Here is a 23,592-nt window from a genome sequence, read left to right as displayed (position 1 = left end):
GGGCTTGCTTATCGCACCACCACCACCGTCACCACTCCACATCCTAGCGGTACATCGCCGCTCCACGGTCCGACCATCACGCCGATATCAACACGCCGAGCGTGTAACGGCACACGACACCGCTAGTCACCATGGTCAAGGCCAACTCTACACCATTGCAGATCCGTCTGACGGAGCCTGTCATCTTCCTGCGTGGCACATCCACCGGCGCCGACTTCCGCGGTCGGCCTCAAGCCGCACGCGATGGGCAGCCGGCCATGATCCGTGGTCTGCTGACCCTCCGTCTCTCCAAGCCGACGCGTATCCGCAACATCTCCATCAACCTCGAGGGCAAGAGCCGCACTGAGTGGCCGGAAGGTATGGATGCGTGGCGCTTATCTGTGCTCTGCCAGTGATCGGCCGCTGACCTCCCTGCGTAGGCATCGGACCTCGTCGCACGGACACGTTCGAGGAGCACACTGTTATCTCAGAGACGACAACGTACTTTTCGGCCGCCGATGCGACAAAGAACAAGGTCACTCGGCGCTCCAGGTCGGCCGATCCGGCGCTGCTCGCCCAGTTCGACATGGACTCGGACGAGGACGACGGGGACCTCAGTGACGATGGTGACCGCGGATATTTCGATGAGCCGCGCGGTCGCACCGGTCGCCCGGTGCTTCCGAGGAGTGCGAGTGCATTGCCTAGCACTCACGATGCCCACGCCTGGCACCGTGACGGATTCTCGCGTCGGGCGAGCCCCGAACACAGCGCAGCACCTTCGCGCCAAGGCAGTCACCTCGACATGACTCATCTGCGTGCGGCAGCAGCTGCGATCGAGCCCCGTGGCCCGACTCCGGCTTACACCCCGTCGTACACCCCTCCCCTATCGGCGGTGGGATCGCGCCCGTCGTCGATCCGTGGTCTGCCTGCGTATGGCGACCTGCCTCCTGCAACCCCCGACCTTGCCGACACACCAATCACGGAGAATGTTGTGTGGAACCCTCCGTCCGCCACCGCGGACGGCGGAATCCTCAACCGGTCCGAGGGGACCACACCAGGATCGCCTGCAATCCGCTGGGCGCCAGCCCCAGTGCCTCCCGAGGCGCAGGAAGAGCTGGCATTGCCCGACGCCGCGGCCTCACACTCGCTGCATACAATCGACTCGATCTCATCGAACTCAGAGGAGGGCCACGGGGATCTGCCGTCGTCCGACCACCACCCCGTGTCCACGGGCCACCACGCGCTGCCGACAGCTCCGCCCAGCCCCATTACCACGCCCCCAGAGAACCCGCTGGACGCCGCGGGCCAGCTGCTGCCGCCTCCTACGCAGCGCCGCAGGAGCAGTGGGCTGAGCACCGGCAACGGTGGCTCCGATGAGCCGTCGAGTGGGCATGCCTCGCGTCCACCATCACTCGCACCGTCCAGACCGGCGTCTATTCTTGTCGGCCCCGGCCAGCCGACATCAGACCTCTCTACGCCATCCTACCACAGCCCATCGTTCGTCAGCGGCACATCGTCTCCGCACCCATCGCACCACGACGAGCACCGAGGACGTAAGCACCACAAGTTCAGCCTCTCTGCCGCTCTGCGCAGTCTCAGCCATGACATGCATATCCGCAGCCAGCCATCAAGCCGCGCCAACAGCCGTACCCGGGCCGGGGGCGCCGAGACGCCCCGTACGCCCCACTTTGGAGAGGAGCACATTGTGTCGGCTCCCATGTCCCGCAGTGGTAGTGCGCAAGCGGGCATCCATTCGCGTATCAAGGACGACCACACGCCGCCCGGTCGCGACTATCGCGGCGGCTCGAGCCGCCCAGGGAGCCGAACAGCAAGCCCAGCTGGCCGTGACGAGCACCGCGGCAGAAGTCGCAGCAAGATGAAGATGTTTTCCGTCGGTGGCAGAGGCGAGGAGAGTGACGACGAGGAAGTGCACAACTGGCGCGAGTTCCGAAAGGGTGAGTTGTGGTGGGCTGGACCGACGCTGATGGCTAGGCACCTACAACTACCCAATATCGTTCACAATCCCGTCCAACGCGCCGCCGTCGATCCATGCCGAGTTTGGCAGTGTCGTGTACCGCCTCAAGGCTACAGTCATCCGAGTGGGTGCGCTCACCTCCAACCTCTCTGAGGAGATGGAGGTGAACATGATCGCCGGCCCTCAGGAGGACGACATGGAGGAGACGGACAATGTCATTGTCGAGCGCCAGTGGGAGGATCAGATGAGGTACCAGATTGCGCTCAGTGGCAAGGCGTTCCCGATCGGTGGCACCATTCCCATCAGCATCCGGTTGATGCCCCTCGCCAAGTGCAAGATATACCGCATCACGGTCGCGCTGGAAGAAAAGACCGACTACTTTGCGGCGAACAAGAAGGTCGCACGGCACGAGACACCCCGCAGGTTTATTCTCTTCGCCGCCAAGAACCCGGATCAGAAGAAGGAACGGCCAGACCCTCTTCTGCCAATCCTGTCCGAGTCGACGGATGCGGCACGCGAGTCGCCGCTCGCAGAGATGGCGCGTACCGCGGCATTGAACAACCCGCGCGAGTTTGCCGCCTTCTCCAACCCTGAGGACGACTGTTACGCGTCCTTGTTGGATCCCATGGGCCCGTGGCACCTGGAAAAGGAGCTCCAGCTGCCCGACTGCATCACGCGGATCAAGTTTACAACCAAGCACGACCAGACCAACATCTCGGTCGGTCACTGGCTCAAGGTCACGATCCGTGTGGAGCGCGGCGACGACCTGCATGTTGATTCCAAGGGCCGTCGCAAGCAGTTTGACATTATCATGTGAGCAGGACGGGGTGTGCGCCGCGTGCCGTTGCTAACTGTGCAGTGAAACTCCAATCAAGATTCTCGACTGCCGCGTCAACACGCAGTTCAACTCGCTGCCGTCGTACGACCGCACCTTCTTCGAGCAGGGAGCAGGAGGTCGCGGCTGCTCGATGCACGCCAAGCTTGCCTCGGCTCCTCTGGCGCCGCGGGCTGTCCCGATCGGGAACGACAAGACACCCCGTGGACCCTCGGCACCGTTGCCCCAGGAGCTCCCGTCGCCGAACCTCGCCGCGACGTCGGGTCACACGCCCCACGGCAAGCACGACGACCACGAGGACACGCTGCTGGAGCGCAACATTGTGTACGACCGACTGATGAGTGGTCAAGAGACGGAGACGGGCGAGGAGCCACCGTCGTATGGCCAGGCTGTCGCCAATGCTATCCGCAGCGCGCGGTCTGCGAGCCGCGCTGCCAGCCGGAACCCGAGCCGCTCTGCCAGCCGTGCTCCCAGCCGCAATGTGAGCCGAGTGGCGCTGCAAGACGAGCTGTAGGATACCCCCGTCGCGGCGCCGATACCCACCATCTACCATAAATCGAACATTGATCCTGTCGACGCCAAGTCAGTAATACGGCAGACTAGAAATAGACCAAGCACCATGCACTGTTGTCACAAGAGGGAGGAGCAGAATGGGCTGTGAGCGTGAGGTTCAAGGCGACGCGCCACGTTCACCACGTGGAGTGTGCCTGGGCCGAGCTTGACTTTGTTGACGCGTTTCGAGCGTCGAGCGATGAGTGACGTTGAAGACAATACATTCTCCACTCCCCACCCCCACCCCACACAATGCTCGCCGAGCTCCTCCTAGTGCTAGGAGGACACACGTCGGCGCTCTTCACGCCGACGGGCGTGTCGCCCTCGCTCGCGGGCTACCTGCACCCGGGCGAGGTAGCCGCGCTCAACACGCTCGTGACCCTCGCAGGCCAGTACCGCGGCGTGCGCTCCTGGGCCGAGGGGACGCAGGCGGCGGCGCGCGCCTCAGTGCTGGCCGCGACCAAGAGCCGCAAGGGCAAGCAGCGCGAGGGCAGCGGCAGCCCCGAGCCCGCCGCGCCGGGGCAGTACACTGCGGTCCTGGCCGGCGCGATGCGCGCCGTCCTCCGGGAATACGACGAGCTCGTCGTGCACACCGAGGCGGCGGTGCTCGCCCGCGACCCGGGCTACGTGCAGCGCGGGGAAACGTCGTTCGTCCCCCTCTCGCTGCTCGTCGCGACCTTTGACGCGTGGCAGGCGCCGATGGCCGCGCTCGCGGCCCTCGTCGCCCGCGTGCCAGACTACACGCCGGGCGAGCTGATGCAGCACCTGTCCGACTGCGGGTCGACGGGGCACCCCGAGCTGCGGCGCGTCTTCTCGGCGCTGCTCGACGCTGTCTGGGCCCACTTCAAGGCCGGCCTCGTCGTGTTCCTCCTCGACGGCATCGCGGCGGACACGAGCACGCCGGCCGCGCCCGCGATCGGGCTCGACGCCGGCGCCGACCCCCCGCACAGGCTCTACCGGCTCGACCTGGCGCTCGTGCCGGCCTCGGTCGGCCCGCCGACGCGCGAGAGCATACTGTACGTAGGCAGAGTGGCGGCCACGCTCAAGCGCGAGGGGCGCGCGCTGCCGCGCAGCCTCGTCGACAAGGCGCGCAAAGACGTGCTCGGCGCGAGCTTTGACGCGCTCGACGCGGCGGTGCAGCGCACGCGCGCAGACGTCGGCGAGTGGCTCTGGACCCACATCCTCACGGGGCGGCAGGTGGCCGAGGCGCTCGAGAGCTTGTGAGTGATGCGGCGTGGCTTCCGCTGATACCCAGCGGCAACTACTTCCTCACGCGGGATGCCGACTTCTCGCTCAACGTCATCCGCGAGGTCGCGCGGCTCCGGCGCGACCGCCTGCTCCTCGCCAACCCGGCGTCGTCGTCGTCCGTGATCCGCGCGTACGACCTCGACCTGGCGCTGCTCCGCGCCAGCGTCGGCACCGACGCCGAGGCGGACCGCGCGCTCGAGGCCCTGTCCTGGTCCATGCCGGCGGGGCACCTCCGGCCGAACTCGAAGCCGGCGCCAGACAATGGCAGCGTGCGCGGCCTGTTCGCGCCCGCGCTGCTCGGCACCCCGCTCGCGCTGACGGCGACGGTGGCCTGGCCGCTCGACCTGTTCATGACGCCGCCCGCCGTCGCCGCGTACTCGGACATCCACGCGTATCTCTACGCGATCCGCGACACGCACGCGCGCGTGCTCGACTGCTGGAGCGCGCTGAGCGGCGCGCAGCGGCGCAGAAGGGTGTGGACCGGCGCCGACGAGGGCGGGATGGGCGACGAGCGGGCCGCGCGCACCGCGCTCGCGCGGACAGCCTGGGCGACGGTCCGTGCCATGCTCTTCTTCCTCGACCAGCTGCTCGGGCACTTCATGACGGATATAGTGGGGACGCAGCACCGCCGCCTGCTCGAGCAGCTGGCGCGCGCGTCGCCCGACGCGCCGGCACAGACGCCGCAGCGGCCGGGGTCGGCGGCCGCCGGGCGGCCCGTCACGCCGTTCGCGCGCCCGCGCTCGGCGAGCCCCGCCCGCGGGGCGCAGTACCTCGACTTTCTGACGCTCCGGCAGATGCACGCGCGCCACCTCGCCTTCCTGCGCGAGGGGCTGCTCATCGCCGAGCGCGACTCGGCCGTGCTCGTGCGCGACATCCTCGACACGTGCAAGCGCTTTGCGGGCCTCGTCGAGCGCTGGGGCGGCGACGTGCTCCCCGAGCTGCTGCAGGAGGGCGAGGGCACGGCGCTGCTCGCCGAGCGCACGCGTGCGGTGGATGAGATCAGCGACACGCTCCACGACCTGATCGGCGACTTCTTCCGCATGCTCCTCGAGTCGCAGGCGCCCGTCGCGGCAAACGCTGGCGCCACCGACGACGCCGCGTCGTCGACGACCCGCGCGTCACTGTCCCGCGCGACACTCTCGCGCACACGCGTCACGCAGATCATGCACGCGTCGCGCACCGGCATCGGCGCGTCAGAGGTCGACGACGCCCTCATGGCACGCCACATCGAGCAGCTCCTCCTCCGCCTCGACTTTAACGGCGTCCTCACCCTCTGGCAGGAGGGCCGCGCCGGCAGAGACGTGCTCCCCCCACGACCATTATAGCTGCCACAACACTTGTATCTACCATATGCCTAGTATGCATTATTAGTCCTATTCTACGCCCTCCTCTGCAGTGGCACCGGCTCGGCGTCGCCAAACGAGTTGAGCAGCGTCGTACCGTTGATCATGCCCGTCGTCGCCACCATGAACCGCCGCCCATGCTGCTTGCTCATGAACCGCAGCGCCGCAATCTCAGTGTACGTGCACCCGCCGAGGAAGAAGACGAGCGTTGTACCGCGCGACTCTGAGCGCGACGGGCGGTGAGTCGCCGAGTCGTTGCTGTCGACCACGGCGCCCGGGATGCCCGCGACGGCCGCCTCGAGGCCCTTGAAGCCCGTTGGCGGCCGCTTGCCCTCCATGCGCACAACGTCGCCCTTGGCGTCGCCGGTGAGCGCCGAGCGCTGCGCCGCTGCCTGGACCAGTCGCACCGAGAGCGGCGCGTAGCCAGAGTAGACGTACGAGATGTCGTCGGGGTGCGAGTCGTCCACGTCGTCGACGATGAGGCGGAACGGCTTGCGTGCTGCGGCGAACGGCGCCGGGGCCGGCGCCTTCAGCAGCAAGCCAAGGTCCTGCAGTGCGACGAGAAGAGGGAGGTGGTGGTAGCCGTATGTCTGGAGGAAGTCACGCTTGAACGTCTCCAGAGACTTTGGCTTGATACCGCCCGATGTCAGGCTGAAGAGTACGATGGAGCGAAGGACATAGGACAGAGGCGCCTGCTGTAACAGGAGGTCCTCGATGATGGCCAGCTGCGCGAGCGGGTCGTACCCCGCCACCAGGTTCTGCTGCGCCTCGAGGGCCTTGTTGAACTCTGGTGTCTGGGTGATCGGCATTAGGCGTTCAGTGAGGGCGGTATCTGGTGGGTTAGCACAGCATATGTCGCGAGGCACCCACGCAATCGCAGGCTCTGCTGCTCCGCCTTGAGCGAGCCCAGCTTTCCAGTAAAGTCCTTCATCTGCGACACGCTCTCGAGCTTCTTGGCGCCTGCAAAGTCGCCCTCGAGCCTTCGTGCGAGTTTGGACAGACGTGCGCCGACCACAGCAAAGTTCAGGTCCCGGATATCGTGGAAGAGTTTGTCGCTCGCCGCGAGGTGCTGCTTCCGCTTCTTGCCGCCTGGGGCCGCGTTCGGGTCCAGAAGGTTTGGTTCGACCTCGATGTGGGCTGCGGTGTGAGCTCTAGGGCGACTACCAGTATCGAGCTTACCGTGGCTGATGCCGACAAACTCGTCGAGCATGCCCTCATATGTCAGCTGGGTGCACATCGGGCTGATCCAGTCGACGGCGCGGTCGAGGATGATGATGCTGTCGATGTCGGCTGACGGGTCGACGTCGGGTCGTTGGCGCTCCATCAGCGTGGCGAGTTTCTGGTGGGTCAGTGGACGAAGGTGTCACGCACCCACCTTGGCGGCATCTCCCTTGGCGATGACTCGGGGGATGGTGCCAAAGGCCCGCTGGAGCGTGTTCAGGGCGAGCGAGGCGTAGTAGATGGGTGTTTCGTCTCCGCGCTGAGGTATGAGCAGGTGACTCCTCCCTCGTCGAGACACTGTGTGCACCTACCAGGAACACATCGCGCGCCACATCCTCGAGCTCCATGGACAGCACGTCGTCCTCGATCGGGATGAGCTCGAGTTTGAACTGGCTGTCAGCGCCGCGCCACCCCCTTCTGCCTCACCTCTGATACGGTTATGTCTCCCGCAACTCCCTCGTCCTCCAGCACGCGGCGGCACAGCTCGGTCGCGCGCGGGACCAGCAGCGCAGTGTACTGCAACCCCGGGGCGGCGCGCACCTGCTCGGCGATGACGCGCATGTGCGCGCGCTTGGGCCGGCACAGCCAGATGACGTTGCGCGTGTTGACGGTGAGGAGGCCGGGCTCGAGCCAGAACATTTTGTCGACGCCGTGGTGCTGAGGAAGCGAGAGTTAGCGAGCGCGCTCCTCCTCACTGGGCTCATCGCCTTCCCTCCCCGCCCAAGCACCCACCTTGAGGCTCGCAACGTCGATTACGAGGCCGAGCGGCCCCGCGAGCGCGGGATCCAGCACGAGCGTCTTGGTGCCCTGTATCTACGCCGAGTCAGTGACCTTGCCTCGCTCTATCGCCCCCGGCCACCACTCACATCATTCAGCGCCTCGACGAGCGCCTGCTTGCCCAGCTCGCGGAGGACGCCGACGTCGGGCCCGGCGCGCTGGGCATGTGCGTGGGCGGAGGTGCTCTCCGAGTCGCCCGACGTCGAGGGCGGGGGCAGGCGCGAGGGGCCTGCTGTTGCCGATGCCATTGTGTGCGGGGGAGGTGCGATGCAGTGAATGCAGTGACGAACAGCCCGCTTGGTGACGTCTTGGTGGACGCGGCCACCCACCACCGGCCAGGGTTGGATGGTGGGTTAGCGGAAGCAATCTGCCCATCAGATTAGAGTGAGAGTGGTCGCCTCTGAATGCGTCCAACCAACACCTACAAAGCGACAACTCTCTCTCAACATTGCTCCTCTCTTGCCGTCTTCAGCGACACCACCATGGACGACCTCTCGACGGGGTCAGAGAGCGACTACTCCAACACGTGAGTGCGGTTCGGTGTGGCGCGCGTGCACGTGGCTGACTCACCCAGCTGGATCGCCTGGTTCCTCTCGACCAAGGGAAATGTAAGTGACGGCGACGAGGGCAGCGGGGAAGGCGCCGACGCGGTGGTCGCTGCCGTTGGCGTACTCGTAACGACCGCTCATGCCACAGGAATACTTTGCCGAAGTCGACGAGGACTACATCCTCGACCGGTTCAACCTGACCGGCTTGAACGGCGAAGTGGTGCAGGAGTACCAGCGCGCGCTCGACCTCATCACGGACAACCTTGGTGCGTGGGCTGGTTCCCGCTGGGCTGTGTCGACACCGTGCTGACCACACCCGACAGACGACGAGGACCTCGACGACGACACGCGCGAGGCGGTCGAGACGAGCGCCCGTTTCCTCTACGGCCTCATCCACGCGCGCTACATTGTCACCTCGCGCGGACTGCAGAAGATGGTGAGTGAACGCGTCAAGGTTGTGCATTACCCCAAACTCACGCCCCAGCTCGACAAGTACCGCAAAGCCGACTTTGGCCGCTGCCCCCGTGTCTACTGCTCCGGCCAGCCCTTGCTACCCGTTGGCCTCACCGACATTCCCTACCAAAAGGCCGTCAAGCTCTACTGCCCGCGCTGCGAGGACATCTACAGCCCAAAGTCGAACCGCCACGGATCCATCGACGGCGCCTACTTTGGCAGCACCTTCCCCCACATGCTCTTCATGGCCTACCCCCAGATGATCCCCTCCAAGGGCCAGCCGGCCTCGGGCGAGCGCGGCGACCTCCGCCGCGAGCCAACCGGCATCGGAGGCGTCAGCACGGCCACGGCCGCGCTCAAGGCCGACACGTACGAGCCAAAGATTTTCGGATTCCGTGTACATGAGGAGGCGCAGCTCGCCCGCTGGCGACGCGCGCGGCGCACTGCGTGAGTTTCAAACGGTGGCGGCGGCGGATCGGCGAAAACACACTGACACTGCCCAGCCAGATCCAGCGTCTCGAGGAGCTCGAGAACAAGCCCACTTTGTAATATAAATACATGTTCCTTACAATGATATCTGGTGACTATGCTGCTGAAACTCTTCTTATTACGAGTGGAGACGTTTCTACAATCGGCGACAGAGTGGCTTTAAGCCGCATCCTGTTGCGCCGAGTCTGACCCAGGAGCAGTGTCCGACGAGGGAACACCTTCGTCGGCACTGCTGCTGACAAAGATGTCGTCGCCGTCGTACGTGTCGAGCTCAAAGTTTGGGACCGGGGAGGGAGCAGTGACATCGTCCTCCTCGTCGTCCGAGTCCGAGCCCGTGGTGCTGAACCACCGGGCAATGCTGAGTCGAGAACTGGAACGGGGGTTAGATGCGGTGTGGTCGGGGTAGCGATTACGGAGTGATGAGGAAAAGCCCGAGATGGATGGCGCACGCATGTTGCGAAAAGTATCGCCAATGGTAGTGGAAAAGGTGCGGGGTATCGAGGGAGAAGAGTCGAGCTGCTCGGACGGAGGGTTCGAGTATGACGAGTGGTTTGTCGGAGGGGCCAGGTGGTCTGGAAACTCGCCACGGCGCAACCCCCGGCGGCGCCGGATGGCCTGTGCCGCTTCGGGAGTGAGATCGGCGCGGTGCCGGCGAGCGCGGAATGCAATGGCCGCATCGGCGTCAGACTCGATGGGCACAGGTGCGGCAAGCGAGGAGGTGCGCGTTGGCTCGTTGTGGTCGGTTGTCGGCCGGTCGCGGTGAAGGGCGAGGCGCACTTCGGCACGGCCGCGAAAGATGGCACGCTCAATCTTTGTGCGGTTCTCCACCATGTGGAGCGAAGGCCAGCTGACGCGCTGCGACACAGCAAGCATGCGCTTGAAGTAGTGCTCGTCGGGGTCGGCGAGAATGTTGTACCAGTCACGGAGGGTGGTGCGGGGCGTGATCGTAAGGTCGCCGGAGAAGCGCTGGAGGAAGACACCGCTCCAGTCGCTCTGCAACAGCTGGGGCATGAGATCGAGGTCACGGATGACCTTGAAGTGCTTGGAGAGGTCCAACTTGATGTACGACTCGAGTGCCGACAGAATGAAACCACCACGCCATCCACGGCCCTTGCGGTGTGCGACAGGTCTGCCGACTGAGCCACGGGGAGCAAAGAAGAAGAGGTGGATGTGGGGGTTGGTCTGGGAAACAATCGAGAAGTTGCAGTTGAACTGAGTGTGCAGGCTGCCGAGGGGAATGTCTTCGCGAAGACTGCCGTCCTTGAAACGCGAACCACCGAGGTTGTGTGGCAAGATCTGCCCGTTGCGGTCCTTGGACATGAGCACGACGGGGTTCAAGATACCAGGAACCGCCGCCGAGGCAATAATGGCCGACCAGATGATACAGTTGGGCGCCGTCAGGTGGTTGAGGAGAATGGTGGGCGAGTGGCGGTCGGCAGGAACGACGGAAACGTTGAGCGCACGGCCCGTGAGCTCGTAAGCCTCCTTGAATGTCAAGGAGCCACGGGTGAAGAACATGGCCTGTGGCGTAAGCCACATACACAAACCCTTCTGTGGGTAGTACTCACCTTGCGAGCCCAGTCGTAAGCCGAGTACCTGGCGCCGGTCTCCCACCACCGCTTGAGCGACACGAGTGGAGGGTCGTCAAAAGCATTGAGCTTGCGGGCGAGCTCAGGGCGAATGAGCTGCTTGAGCTCAGAGTCGGTATGTGTGCACGCCAGGGCAGCAATCAGACCACCGGCAGAAGTACCCGTGATAACGCGAGGAAGCAAGTCGGCATCCAGGAAGGCTTTGATGACGCCAAAGTGGTAGTAGCCGAACGAGGCACCGCCAGACAGACAAAGCGCGCTCGAGCCATAGTTGTTGTTAATGGCCCGGAAGAATGCGCGCTTCTCTTCCAGCGAGACGTCGGTCGCACGGCGTACAAAGTCGAGACTCTCAGCGACCTCATTGACGTGGGCTTCGATGACACGCTTCGTGCCGAAGAATGTCTCCGAGTACATTTTGACGCTCTCGGTGCCTGCAAAGTTTGGTCGGATGCAGACAGCCAGGGCGTCCATGAGCCCACGAGTATCCTTGTTGGTGCGGAAGCGTGCGAGTGTGTGGCGAACTCGGCGGACGAGATGGTAGTCAAAGTACGAGTCGTCTTCGGTCTGCTTCCACTCGTCGAAACCGAGATACGAGTCCATCTCCCGGGCAGCCTGCTTCCATTCCGGGTACGTGGTCGCAGCTCGCAGCTTCTTTCGGAGCGATCCCTTCTGTCCGCGCCATGCGAGGAAGTACTCGAACACATTGACAATCTGGCGAGTTCCGACGTAGAGGCCAAACTCGATCGAGATGATCAAGAATAAGAATGCCTGGGGGTGTTAATTGCAGATCCGCGCTAGACGAACGCACGAGGAGCGGCCATCGGATAAGATGGTAGGTGAGGCCGAGCGAGTGGCCCGTCTGTGATCGCCTAGAAGGTTAGCACTGCGCGCCAACCGAGTCCTACTTTCTAACGCGGCTGTGGATCGGCTGTGGTCGCGTCAATCACTGCAGAAAACTGGGGAGGGCGCTGGATACGTACAGCAAAGTCGGACGTTGCGGTGAGCTTCTCAATGTTTGGGGACCATTCCGGCCCGCCCTCAACTGGAGAGAAGACTGGTGACTTTTGGCCAGCCGGTGTGTGGGCACCGTCGAATGTCGAGGTGTCGGGGAGGTCGAGCGCGTGCTTGAACGCTGCTAGATGCCTTTGGTGTCAACGTGGAGGCTACGGGGGACGACCTACTCCTCATTGATGTAGTCGTTTGTCCATAGGGCTGGGTCTACGCCTGGGGGAATCTCGTCTTCCCGGTCGTCTTCCCGGGCTGGGGAAGTGGGGGTAGCGAACGTGGTGGGCATGATGGAGGACGTCGGGTGCGGAATGGGGCGTGTGGCCTATCGCGGCATGAATGTCAAGTGGTGCGTGGGTGTGCGTGTAGTGTATCAAGGTCCGACGTGATGGGTGTTAAGTACAAGAGGCCGTGTCGTGATGAGAGAGTGCGATGTAAATGTGTTTGGGAGGATGGATGGAGCCCGTGATGAGACTGACCGCCGAGTGTTCCGGTGTGGCGTAAGGACCAGGAGTGAGCCAAGCAAGCAAGGGCAATCGCGCGGAAGCGCATCGCCGGCCGGTTGGGTAATACAACTTGGCCACCCCTGGCTTAACCTGACATTAGCGGCTAGATTACAACGCGTCAGTCGTTTGCGTTCCATGCTTCACCCACTCTCCAACCATGGCAACTCCCCTCCTACAACAGTTTCCTTCACTCGCATCCTACCCACCGGCCTTCCTCAAGGACTTGCTGAGCTCACCAGAGCTGACAGAAGCATTCCTGTTCTCCCTCCCAGAGGTGCAGCAGCTCGCAGCCGATGTTGAGCGGCTCGGACGGGAGAATGACGAGGTAGCCCGTACGTGTCCTGTCTCATCCCCACCACTTTGGTCGACGGGGCCATCATTGGCCCGCGCGGTTGCACCAGGGCACATTGCCGAGCGACACGCGCACACATGACCGTGTCTCAGAATGACTGACACCACGCGTGCAGGCCAAAACTTGGCACTTCGAGACGAGCTCGTTGCGCTGCGTGAAGCGACGGCCCAATCGTACAACCACGCCGAGGCTCTCAAGGCGCAGTGGACCGAGATTGACAAGGCGCAGACCAATCTGTACCAGGTGGGTGAGGCGTTTTCGCTCCAACTGACCCATGCCAGCGCCAGCGGCCGTCCTTCCTTCACATGCGTCTGCGGCACAGTCTCACGGCACAGGATGACGCAAGTGAGAAGATTGCCACGGCGTTTATCGAGGGCACTGGCGCTGTAGGGAGCAGACCGGGGTCGCGGATTGACTCGCCCGCGCCGGGTGCCGAGGAGCGTGCGACAGAGAGGGTGAGTGGTTTGGTGGTGGGAGGGAAGGCGGGCGGTGCGCACCCATGTCGTGCTGGCGGGCGACGCGTGTCCGTGTGGGTGCGAGCTGTGCACAGACCTCGCTGACGACGTGCCAGGGACGCGACCGTGCGCTCGACGAGTTTATCGCCGACTTCAAGGCTGCGCGCAAGACGTATCACAAGCGGGCCATTTGGGCCGAGCGGTGGGCCCGCGGCGAGGTGGCATGGCGCGATGACTAGAATCCTACATTGGTTGTAATGGCGAGGTACAAAGCATGGAGGCGAGAATGACGTAGGGGGTAAGGTTGGAAGGCATTGTCCGCGCACGATTGAATTGAGCGCGTGTGCAGCGGCAACTGCCGCGAGGGGGCGGCGGCGGCGGCGGTCAATGCCCATCTGCACGACGTCGATCTCTAATTAACACCTGGCTGGCTGTTGTCGCCGGCAATCGCTATCGTATCGTTTTGCCACTCGTTGCTGGTGAATTCCAGTCGACGACGGAAGTGTACGGCCGGCCCGTCGACGGCGGCGGCGGGTGGACGGTTCGCTTAGTATGCGGGGTTTAAGCAATCACGTGATTGAGACATCCTGGGTGGATACTTGGGTGGGGTGGTAAGCGGCCCAGACATCCATCACCTCAGCCAGACTGCGCACAAGCATCCAAGACCTTGGCATTGCAACTCCCCATCCATCTCTAACTCGTATCTCTTCTTACACCTTGCTCATAAACTTGATCCCCTCAGTGGCAAACAACAGCAACACCCACTCTCTCATTGGCGACACGACCATGGCCACCAACCCCGACACCCGCCCGCTCCCGGACGGATGGGTTACCCAGTGAGTGGGATCCGCCGTCGGCCTTGCCTCCGCAGCCCCACCTTCTCGGCGCTCACACCACAGGCTCAACCCAGACTACAACACCTGGTTCTACGTCAACACCAAGGCGCCCGGAGGCCCAAAATCGTCGTGGACACAGTGAGTGGAGCGCCGTCCCCACACGTGCGCGCCGCTGACAGCCCAGCCCGGCCGACGAGGCACCCCCCGCCGGCGGCTTCGCCTCGCCCGCAGGCCCGCCCCCCGGCGCCGGCTCCGGCTCGACCAACGAGAAGGCCACGTACCAGCCCAATAATTCGCAACCCAACAACGACGATGGCGGCGAGAAGAAGCGCGGCGGCCTCTTCTCCAAGCTCACGGGCAAGACCAACCAGCCCCCACCCCAGTACTCGCAGCAGCAGGGGTACGGCGGCGGATACGGCCAGCAGCAGGGCTACGGCCAGCCCCAGATGGGCTACGGCCAGCAACCGATGGGCTACGGCCAGCAGCCAATGGGTTACGGCCAGCAGCCCATGTACGGCCAGCAGCCCATGGGCTACGGACAGCAGCCCATGATGATGCAGCAGGGCCGGCCCCAGAGGCAGGGCATGGGCGCGGGTACCGGCGTGAGTATGGCCGAGGCGAAAGTGGCAACACGACATGGCTAACGTAGCAGGCAATGCTTGGTATGGGCGGTGGTCTCCTCGGTGGTATGATGATCGGCAACATGATGTCCAACGTGAGTGTGCCTCCCTTGCCCACCCCATCACTCCATCACTCCATCACCATCACTCCATCACTCCATCACCATCACTCCATCACTCCATCACTCCATCACTCCATCACTCCATCACCATCACTCCATCACTCCATCACCATCACTCCATCACTCCATCACCATCACTCCATCACTTCATCACTTCATCACCAAGGTTGTTACCATCGCACCTGCTGACACTTTTTAGTACGGACACGACCAGTACATGGACGGCTACATGGACGGACAGCAGCAGGATGATTACGGGGGCGGCGGGGACTTTGATGGCGGCGGATTTGACGGCGGTGGAGACTTCTAGCGGGCCCGACTAGAAGTCGCCTTTTTCAGCCTTCCCTGCCCTCCTGTTACCTCAATCCTACCCCATCTCGCTCCTTTGGGCCCCTGGAACACCTCCTCGTGGCCCCCGGACCCCTCGCTGTCCTGGCTGGCCGATAGACCGCGGTTCGACCGTCCCCGGACTTCCCCCTCCCTCCTCCCCCCTCCTCCGCGTCCTTCCCTCATAGCGCATTGTTGGTGAAAGGCGCAGCACACACGACCCGCCTCGTTGTTTCGGTTTGATCTTGGCTCGATGTTGGCATATATGCGACGACGCTGTGAGGTTGTAGACGGATGGAATGCACGTTCTTGAAGAGAGAGGAAGTGCCACACTGGTGCACAGCTTTGGTAATTGGGAGTTGCGTGGTGCAGATGTTGCCGTCGCTGGCGTGTGCGTGTGTCGGTGCACGCTGTCGCCGCGTCTTGGCCAGCTGCTCGCTACTGCAGTGCCGGCGGGGCGGCGGCGGCGACGGCGAGGCGAGTGGGGTGGGGGCGGGGTAGTCGGCTGGGCGCTGGTCGCTGCTGACGTCACCGCCTCGGAGGGGGCACCGAGGTGGTCATTGCGGCGGACGCAGCACGCATTCGCCTGCGTTTGCCATTGTGTCAAACTTGTGTGTCGACGTTTTCTCGCCGGCGACGACGACATGCCACCGACAAGCACTGGCGCGGTGACCTAGTGACTGGAGACACAGTACGCACTCGGCTCGACCTGCCCTCCGGCCTTGGCTCCTCCCTCCCTCCCTCAACACGACGCTCAGCGGCCCCCCCCCCCCCCCCACCATGGCCCTCACGTTAACCTTCTTCGCCCTCCCGCCGCTCACGCTCCCCGCGTCGCCGAGCACGCCTCCCCCTCCCCCGCGCACGACCTTCGCCGACCTCCCCGACGAGCTGCTCGCGCACATCGCGGCGCTCGCCTGCCCGCCCGACGACCACCCGCTCGCCGAGCACTGGCTCAACACCCCACCCCTTCCGCGCGACTACAGCGGGCGCGACGTGCGCGCGCTTCGCGCAACCTGCCGGCGCGCGCGGGCCGCCATCAAACCCCGCCCGCTCGGCATCGAGATCCGCGACGAGTGGGACGCGCAGGCCCGGCTCGAGAAGTGGGCCAGCGCCCCAGACGACGTGCTCGCGCGCGTGCGCTTCCTCCGCCTCGCGCCGACGGCGCGCCCGGACCACCCAGTGCCCCCCCTCACTGCGCTGGCGCGCTTCGAGCTCCTCGTGGCGCTGCTGTCGCGCGCGCGCGGGATCGAGAGCGTCGAGCTCGCGCATAACCCCTTCTGCAGCCACGACGCGTACGGCGCGGGCCAGGAGCGCGGGTTCGTGCTCGCGCGCGGGGACGACGCCGCGCTCGTCCTGCCCGCGCTGCGGAGCCTCGACGTCGCGCTCAAGTGCCGCGTGTGCGCGGCGCACATGACGCTGTTGTTGGCTAGCTGGGCGCCGGGGCTCACGAGGCTCAAGTGCGCGAGCGTTACCTTCGCGCCTGTCGCGACCACGCTCGCGCCGCTCGTCGCTGTGCTCGCGTGTGCACCGCTCACGACGATAAGGATAAAGGTCAGCGACGCGTGGGACCCCGTCGGCGTGCTCGCCGCGCTCCGGCCCTGCGCGGCGACGCTGGAGGAGGTCTTCGTCGCGCCGTACGACGCGAGCAGGAAGGTGCAGGTGGTGTACAGCCTCTCGGGCGGCGGCGGGCTCGACGCGCCGCCCGGCGCAGAGGCGCGCGCGCGCTGGCTCAGCCCCGCCGGCGGGCTGTTCGCCCAGCTCGCCCACTTCCCCCGCCTGAAGAGCCTCGACCTCTGCCTCGCGCCCGGCGCCGTCGTGGCTAGCGACGAGGGGTGGCGCGAGCACGCCGAGGAGGCTGCCGAGCAGCTCATCGCGGCCTGCCCCTCGCTCATGGCCGGCGCGTTCTGGTCCCAGGTCGTAGACCTCGACTACGCCCAGCTCAAGGGGTACGAGCGCTGCGGATGGCGCGTGGGCGCGCACGGCGTGGTCGTCGACGCGGCAAGGTGGATCAGTCCGATGGTGAATCGCAACCAGGACGCGCAGGGGACCGCGGCGAGTATACCGAGTGAGGAGTGGCACTAGGGCGGGCGTTGATGGTAGGCTGGTAGCGTACGAGGCAAGCACGAGAGCAAGGCGACGAGGCGGCGACGAGGCAAGCCCGCATCATGTTGTACCATCGCAAGCACAATCTACACACATCCGCATTCATCAGTAGCACCATGTAACATGTCCACGACTGCCACGACTGCCCCCTGCACACTCTACACTCATGATACATGCTACACGCCACACGCCGGATACAATACAAACGCCTTCGCTGCCACCAGCCAGCCCTCCCCCCCGCCTACTTTCTCCGCCCCTTTCTGTCCTTGGCCACCTTGCCGTCGCTCGAACTAAGGCCCAGCTTGACCACACAGTCGGGGCAGTACCAGGTATCCGGCAGCTGGCCGTTGATGTTGACGCACTTGACGTGGAACTGGTTGTCAGCTGCGCCACCCCACCTCGACTCACCCATTCGTAGTGGCACTTGTCATTGTCGCACCCAATCATCTCGCCGTAGCTCTTCTGCTGGCAGAAGCAGTAGATTGCGTCGTCGGCCTCGACGTCGCCGCCGTCGGCCATCTCGACCTCGCCGTCGGCGTCCACATCCGACATGGTCGTCGCGATGCTCTGGTGGCGCTCGGCCCGCGCGCCGCGCACCCCGCCAGTCGCGCGCGACACGCTCCCAGCACGCGGCGCAGGCGGCGGCGGCATGCTCCCGGGCGAGCCCAACGTGCCCATGCTGCTGCCGGCCGAGATAGCCGCCGCCAGCGGCATGTTGCCCGGCTTGTTGCGCCTCTTGACGTGCCGCGCGTCGCTGCCGCTGCCGAGCCCCTGCGCGGGCAGCAGCACATCCGCGCCGCCCAGGTCGCCCATCTTGACGTCCGTGTCGAGCTCGTCAATGTCCATGCCGCCGACCTTGTGCCACTCGTTCTTGCCGCGCTCGCGCGCGCGCAGCACGATGCGCTCGAGTCGCTCGGCGAGCTTGATCTTTTCCTCCTGCAGCGACTCGATCTTGCCCCACTCGGTCTGGATCTTGGCCACGTTCTGCGCGTCCTTTGTGCTCAGGTGCGCCGTGGGGAGCGACGAGCCGGCCGGGATCGGCAGGGTGAACGTCGCGGTCGATGGCTGCGTGCTCGAAGACGACAGGTTCTTGATGCTCTTTGTCAGGCCATAGTGTCTCTGGTTGATGCGGTTGAGGAGTTCTGGTGGGTGAGCGGGTGCGAACGTAACACATACACATCCACTCACGACCAATCCGCTCGTCCTTCTCCCGGATCTCCTGCAGCAGAAAGGTCACCTCGCCCTGGAGGTTGTCGAGGCCTGCATGTGTCAGCTTGTGTGCGCAGAAACGGGCACTCCAGCTCACTCTGCACGAATTCCGCGGCCACGGCCGCCGCCTCCTCGTGGTTGAAGTGCGGGTACACGTGCAGCTGCGCCTGTGCTCCCGCCATGGTGTGGTTGGGCGTCGGGGTGTGGGTTGGAGGTGGGTCGTCAGACGCGTGGTGAAATGTAGGTTGTCGAGAAGAGTTCGAGGTGTCTGGTGGCAAATGGGTTTGGCGTTGGGCAAGGTAGGCGCGGGAGCAGATTGGCGCGCCTGACGCGGCCATCGCCCGCCAAGCCGGGTGGAGGGCGTCCGGCGCCGAACAGTGACGCACTCCCGGCCGAGAGGTCTTGTTCGCCGACGCGCCAGACGCCCCGCAGCGACATTGTTCTCAACCTTACTTCCCTCGATGGACGTCGAAAACAACCTCGAAAACAGCCTCGAAAACACACCCGCCCCACTCACAATGAGCGCCCAGACCCTGTTCCGTGCCGGCGCCGCTCTGAGTGCGTACGCCCCGTCGCCCGTAGCAAAGCTCACGCCCAGCCGCCACTGGCATGTCTTTCGGCGCGTTTGGCGCCCACGCCCTCCGCTCGCGCTTCCCCGAGCTGCCCGAGAAGTCGCACACGTCGTGGATGACGGGCTCGAGCTACCTCATCTTCAACGGCCTCGCCCTGCTTGCCATCTCGGCCCACCCGTCCGTCGCCCTCGGCGCGCGCAGGTACAAGACGGCCGCGGGCCTCATCGTCGCTGGCGGCCTCACCTTCAGCGGCACCATCTTCGGCCTCGTCCTCTGGCGCGAGCAGGTCGGCAAGGTGTTTGGCCCGCTCACCCCCCTCGGCGGCCTGGCAATGATTGCGGGGTGGGTATGGCACAGGAATAACATGCTAACATATGATACAGCTACATCGCGCTTGCACTTTGAGAGACGACACACATCCCAGAACAGCAAACACCAAATGTCGAGACCTTGAGAACTTGTCAACTGTCGAGTGTTACAATGCTTGATGACGATGTATGAGACAGAAGAGGCTTGTGCGATGGGGATGCTTGAGCAGAGCAATCGAGGAGGGGTGGAGCCGGTTGGTGGAGGGGGATCGGGGACGAGCAGAAGCATGCAGGCACGCTGACGTGTGAGGGCGCACAGCACTCCAGACGCCCCTAGCGCCGCCGGGCGGCAAGGTGGGTGGCCATGTTGGCCGCCGGCAGCGTTCACGTTGGGTCTGGATTAGGCGAACACTGCAGTGGCGTCGGCGGGAGTGGTGTCAAACGCATGGGTGTGGAGCACGTCGCCACCGCCGCCGCCGCCAGCAGCAGCAACAGCAGTACGCGGCCCGCTCACGACGAGCTCGAGACCGTAGCTCGCAGCGAGGTCGTGCACCTGGCTCTCGCTCACGCTGTCATGGTGCTCAAACAGCTGGCCGAGGGCGCGCGAGAAGACCTTGGCGCGGTCAATCTCCTTCCAGGCGGCAGCCTCGACGGCCTGGGCGAGGGCCCGGTCGTCGTGGTCGACCGTGGCCGGGTTGAACTCGCCGTGCGTGCTCGAGCGTGCGCTCTCAAGAACGTGGTCGATCAGGAAGTAGGCGCAGTCCGTGTCGCCGTAGATGAGTTTGAGGAGCGCGACGGCGATTGGCTTGGGTGGGAGGAGGTAGGCAGTCGAGCCGGGCACCTGTCGCAGAGTGGGCGCGCGGAAGAGCACGACCGAGGTTGAGCGGAGGAGCGTGAGGTAGTCGACCATGGCGACTGTACGGTGTAAGTGGGTCATCTTGGGGGGAGAGAGGGGGGGCTTACCTGGGATGGTGCTGGTGGCGACTACTGCTGAGTAAGAGTGATGTTGAACTGGGTGATGAAAGGGCGTGGAATGGAAATGAGGGAAGGCAGTTTGGGTGCACATGATGGGCAAGGTTTAAATAGGTGGGGGAGTGAGGGCGGGGCAGGCAGGCAGTGGTGGTGGTAGCGGCGGCGGCGGCGGTGAAGGGGGAGGCCGGCAACGAGTCGATGTCGCGGCAGTGAGCGATTAGCCAAGGCACGAGGCGGTCGAGAAGCAAGGGCGCAGTGCTGATGCGAGATAGGCAAGGGGGGTGGGTGGGGGGCGGTGACGACTGGCGGTGCAGGGGGGAGACGCTGGGCGAGGTGTGCACAGCGGCCAAAGGATGTGTTGTGTGTGGAGAGAGTTGAGTGATTTAGTGGGACGACGACGACGAGGTGGGTGGGGTGGCACAATAGACAAACGTGGTGTTGGGGTCATTCCAGTGATAAGTTGGGGGGGCGCACACGAGGGCGAGGGCGACCGGGCGACACGGGCCAGCGTGTCAGCAACCCCGGCCAGCAAGTCGAGTCAGCACACGACCTATCTCGCTGCAGCCAACGACATGACGACAAGCTTTCGACCAAGCGGCACAGACCGCCGTCGCCCCACGTTTGACGCTGCGCACTCGGTCACGCCGCAGCTCTCGCCCCTTTGGCCCCGGCGTTCACGGAGACCTCGACGAGGGTGTGGGTGGTCGTGTGATGCTAATCTCGCGCGCCGGGGGAAGGGGGCGCCAATCTGTCTGGCTCGCCGCTGCACCGGTGCCACAGTGGACTGCTGCGTCGTGGGTGGCAAAGGAGGCCGCGGGTTGGGCGCAAACGCATGTCCGGAGCCGAGGCGCGCCCCGAAACCCAGAGCTGAGCGCGCCGTACGCCCGCCGCGCCTCTGCCTTTGTCGTGGAGGCGAGTCGTTATCGGAGGATGATAGGGCGTGGAGGGCCACGACGACTACGACGACGGCGGCGGCGAAGATGCATCCTTTTGTTGTTGCTTCCTTGCTCGTGACTTTGTCAACAAACTGCTGCGTCGTGCGTCATTGCGGGTGCCAAGTCGCCCGCGGTTCAAGTGCCACAACCCGCGAAAACGCCGACCGCTCAGTGGTCAAGATTTGATCCCGTCCTGGTTGACCCGGGGTGGTGCGGCTCCGCCCAATGGTGTTGGCCTCAATGCGATTGAGCGGCAGCAGGCAGTAAGCAGCTTGCACCCGGCAGCAGCAGCGAGCAACGGCAGCACCGACAGTCACTGTGATCACTCCAACAACGACCATTGCAGTCGTCGCATAGGCTACACCCCACCCTCGACGCGTCGTCACATCCCCACTCACTCACGACGACGACAAGGACGCACGCACGCCACAATGCTCCGACCAACCGCCCTCCCCCGCTCGCTCCGCACGGCGTCGACCCACGTCCGCGGCCTCGCGACCGTCGCCGACACGCCCGTCCGTCACTACGGCGGCCTCAAGGACCAGGACCGCATCTTCACAAACCTCTTTACCCGCGAGGACTGGGGTGAGGCCGCCGCCGCACGCTTCCGCTCGCAAGCACAAACTAACTCGTCGCAGGAATCAAGGGCGCCCAGGCTCGCGGCGACTGGCACAAGACAAAGGACATCCTCCTCAAGGGTGACTCGTGGATTATCCAGACCATCAAGGACTCTGGTCTCCGCGGCCGTGGCGGTGCCGGTTTCCCCTCGGGCCTCAAGTGGAGCTTCAGTGCGTTGCGCTGCCCGCGCCGCTCGCTGTCGGCGACACATCGCTGACCTGTGCGCAGTGAACAAGCCTGGATGGGAGAAGGACCCCCGCCCAAGGTATCTGGTCGTCAACGCCGACGAGGGAGAGCCCGGTACCTGCAAGGACCGCGAGATCATGCGTGGTGACCCCCACAAGCTCGTCGAGGGCTGTCTCGTTGCTGGCCGCGCCATGAACGCTACTGCGGGTGGGTAGAGAGGTTCTCCGCTGTCGATGATCACCTAACACCCCCAGCCTACATCTACATCCGCGGAGAGTTCATCCAGGAGGCGTACCACGTCCAGAAGGCCATTGACGAGGCCTACGCTGCCGGCTTCATCGGCAAGAACGCCTGCGGCTCGGGCTACGACTTTGACGTCTACCTCCACCGCGGCGCCGGTGCCTACATCTGTGGTGAGGAGACTGCTCTTATCGAGTCGCTCGAGGGCAAGCAGGGCAAGCCCCGTCTTAAGCCTCCTTTCCCCGCCGACGTCGGTCTCTTCGGCTGCCCCTCGACTGTCGCCAACGTCGAGACTGTTGCCGTGGCCCCAACGATCGCCCGTCGCGGTGGCGCATGGTTCGCCGGTTTCGGCCGTGAGCGCAACGCCGGCACCAAGCTATACTGTGTCTCGGGTCACGTCAACAACCCCTGTGTCGTCGAGGAGGAGATGTCGATTCCTCTCCAGGAGCTGCTCGAGAAGCACTGCGGTGGTGTCCGTGGCGGCTGGAGCAACCTCAAGGGCATCATCCCCGGTGGCTGCTCGGTCCCTGTCGTTACGCGTGAGACTGCCGAGAAGTGCTTGATGGACTACGACTCGCTCAAGGACAACGGAACGTCGCTCGGAACAGGAGCCGTCATTGTCATGGACAACTCGACCGACATGATCCGCGCCATTGCCCGCTTCTCCAAATTCTACAAGCACGAGTCTTGTGGCCAGTGCACGCCCTGCCGTGAGGGTACGACCTGGATGATGAACATGATGGACCGCATGGTCGAGGGCCGCGCCCAGGAGCGCGAGATCGACATGCTGCTCGAGCTCACGTAAGTGTTGGCTGGGTCTGTTGAGCGGGGTAGGTGCTAACCCGTACACAGCAAGCAGGTCGAGGGCCACACCATCTGCGCTCTTGGCGACGCCGCTGCCTGGCCTATCCAGGGTCTCATGAAGAACTTCCGCCCCGAGGTTGAGCAGCGTATTGCCGAGTTCCAGCAGAAGTACGGACCCATCCAGTTTGGCGGCAAGCTCGTGTCGGACGTCGACTACACCAAGAACGTGCCAGACAACCTCGGCGGCGAGGTGCAGCCCCGCCTGAGCGCTTAGGGCGGGTCGGCAGTAGATTAAAACTTGCATGCATGTGTACGAGGTAGCGGGGCGTGGCTGGGACGAACAGCGTGTCGGAGTGGACAGAGTTGTCAGCCAGTTCTAGCGTTCCAGGCACGGCGTCGCGTGGCATGACGCC

At 64.4% G+C, this 23,592-nt stretch overlaps 11 protein-coding genes across 11 annotated transcripts; 8 read left to right on the top strand and 3 right to left on the bottom strand.

Annotated features, from left to right (window-relative positions):
* Positions 1-131: 131 nt before the first annotated feature.
* On the top strand, positions 132-3,303 carry Q8F55_005017 (uncharacterized protein; the record flags this gene model as incomplete). The annotated part of the gene is made up of 4 exons (XM_069353514.1): positions 132-357; positions 420-1,934; positions 1,972-2,767; positions 2,814-3,303. 4 exons carry the CDS (start codon positions 132-134, stop codon positions 3,301-3,303), a joined length of 3,027 nt encoding a protein of 1,008 aa, XP_069208156.1.
* Positions 3,304-3,593: 290 nt separating this feature from the next.
* Positions 3,594-5,914, top strand: Q8F55_005016 (uncharacterized protein; the record flags this gene model as incomplete). Its single annotated transcript, XM_069353513.1, has 2 exons — positions 3,594-4,561; positions 4,597-5,914. 2 exons carry the CDS (start codon positions 3,594-3,596, stop codon positions 5,912-5,914), a joined length of 2,286 nt encoding a protein of 761 aa, XP_069208155.1.
* Positions 5,915-5,967: 53 nt separating this feature from the next.
* Positions 5,968-8,178, bottom strand: VPS33 (Vacuolar protein-sorting-associated protein 33; the record flags this gene model as incomplete). The annotated part of the gene is made up of 8 exons (XM_069353512.1): positions 5,968-6,764; positions 6,803-7,069; positions 7,112-7,271; positions 7,308-7,412; positions 7,465-7,542; positions 7,580-7,810; positions 7,886-7,966; positions 8,020-8,178. The coding sequence occupies 8 exons, from the start codon at positions 8,176-8,178 to the stop codon at positions 5,968-5,970; spliced, it is 1,878 nt and encodes a 625-aa protein (XP_069208154.1).
* A 234-nt stretch (positions 8,179-8,412) lies between these two features.
* CKB2 (casein kinase 2 regulatory subunit) lies at positions 8,413-9,480 on the top strand (the record flags this gene model as incomplete). The annotated part of the gene is made up of 6 exons (XM_069353511.1): positions 8,413-8,456; positions 8,505-8,538; positions 8,627-8,744; positions 8,802-8,914; positions 8,963-9,378; positions 9,435-9,480. The coding sequence occupies 6 exons, from the start codon at positions 8,413-8,415 to the stop codon at positions 9,478-9,480; spliced, it is 771 nt and encodes a 256-aa protein (XP_069208153.1).
* Positions 9,481-9,579: 99 nt separating this feature from the next.
* Q8F55_005013 (uncharacterized protein) lies at positions 9,580-12,303 on the bottom strand (the record flags this gene model as incomplete). The annotated part of the gene is made up of 6 exons (XM_069353510.1): positions 9,580-10,941; positions 10,989-11,777; positions 11,818-11,878; positions 11,915-11,937; positions 11,990-12,152; positions 12,191-12,303. 6 exons carry the CDS (start codon positions 12,301-12,303, stop codon positions 9,580-9,582), a joined length of 2,511 nt encoding a protein of 836 aa, XP_069208152.1.
* Positions 12,304-12,677: 374 nt separating this feature from the next.
* Q8F55_005012 (uncharacterized protein) lies at positions 12,678-13,566 on the top strand (the record flags this gene model as incomplete). Its single annotated transcript, XM_069353509.1, has 4 exons — positions 12,678-12,852; positions 12,988-13,115; positions 13,154-13,327; positions 13,444-13,566. 4 exons carry the CDS (start codon positions 12,678-12,680, stop codon positions 13,564-13,566), a joined length of 600 nt encoding a protein of 199 aa, XP_069208151.1.
* Positions 13,567-14,113: 547 nt separating this feature from the next.
* Q8F55_005011 (uncharacterized protein) lies at positions 14,114-15,215 on the top strand (the record flags this gene model as incomplete). Its single annotated transcript, XM_069353508.1, has 5 exons — positions 14,114-14,163; positions 14,227-14,301; positions 14,348-14,765; positions 14,816-14,878; positions 15,105-15,215. 5 exons carry the CDS (start codon positions 14,114-14,116, stop codon positions 15,213-15,215), a joined length of 717 nt encoding a protein of 238 aa, XP_069208150.1.
* Positions 15,216-16,012: 797 nt separating this feature from the next.
* Q8F55_005010 (uncharacterized protein) lies at positions 16,013-17,314 on the top strand (the record flags this gene model as incomplete). The annotated part of the gene is made up of 1 exon (XM_069353507.1): positions 16,013-17,314. One exon carries the CDS (start codon positions 16,013-16,015, stop codon positions 17,312-17,314), a length of 1,302 nt encoding a protein of 433 aa, XP_069208149.1.
* A 1,748-nt stretch (positions 17,315-19,062) lies between these two features.
* Positions 19,063-19,521, top strand: Q8F55_005009 (uncharacterized protein; the record flags this gene model as incomplete). Its single annotated transcript, XM_069353506.1, has 3 exons — positions 19,063-19,102; positions 19,143-19,458; positions 19,500-19,521. 3 exons carry the CDS (start codon positions 19,063-19,065, stop codon positions 19,519-19,521), a joined length of 378 nt encoding a protein of 125 aa, XP_069208148.1.
* Positions 19,522-19,824: 303 nt separating this feature from the next.
* Q8F55_005008 (uncharacterized protein) lies at positions 19,825-20,490 on the bottom strand (the record flags this gene model as incomplete). Its single annotated transcript, XM_069353505.1, has 2 exons — positions 19,825-20,339; positions 20,388-20,490. The coding sequence occupies 2 exons, from the start codon at positions 20,488-20,490 to the stop codon at positions 19,825-19,827; spliced, it is 618 nt and encodes a 205-aa protein (XP_069208147.1).
* Positions 20,491-21,762: 1,272 nt separating this feature from the next.
* Positions 21,763-23,453, top strand: NDH51 (NADH dehydrogenase [ubiquinone] flavoprotein 1, mitochondrial; the record flags this gene model as incomplete). The annotated part of the gene is made up of 5 exons (XM_069353504.1): positions 21,763-21,916; positions 21,970-22,119; positions 22,178-22,342; positions 22,390-23,176; positions 23,228-23,453. 5 exons carry the CDS (start codon positions 21,763-21,765, stop codon positions 23,451-23,453), a joined length of 1,482 nt encoding a protein of 493 aa, XP_069208146.1.
* Positions 23,454-23,592: the final 139 nt, after the last annotated feature.

The sequence above is a fragment of the Vanrija albida genome (assembly GCF_041260175.1).
Source record: "Vanrija albida strain AlHP1 chromosome Unknown contig_4, whole genome shotgun sequence".
Taxonomy (NCBI): domain Eukaryota; kingdom Fungi; phylum Basidiomycota; class Tremellomycetes; order Trichosporonales; family Trichosporonaceae; genus Vanrija; species Vanrija albida.
The sequence above is the reverse complement of the archived record's forward strand: the minus strand, read 5'-3'. Positions and strand labels throughout refer to the sequence as shown.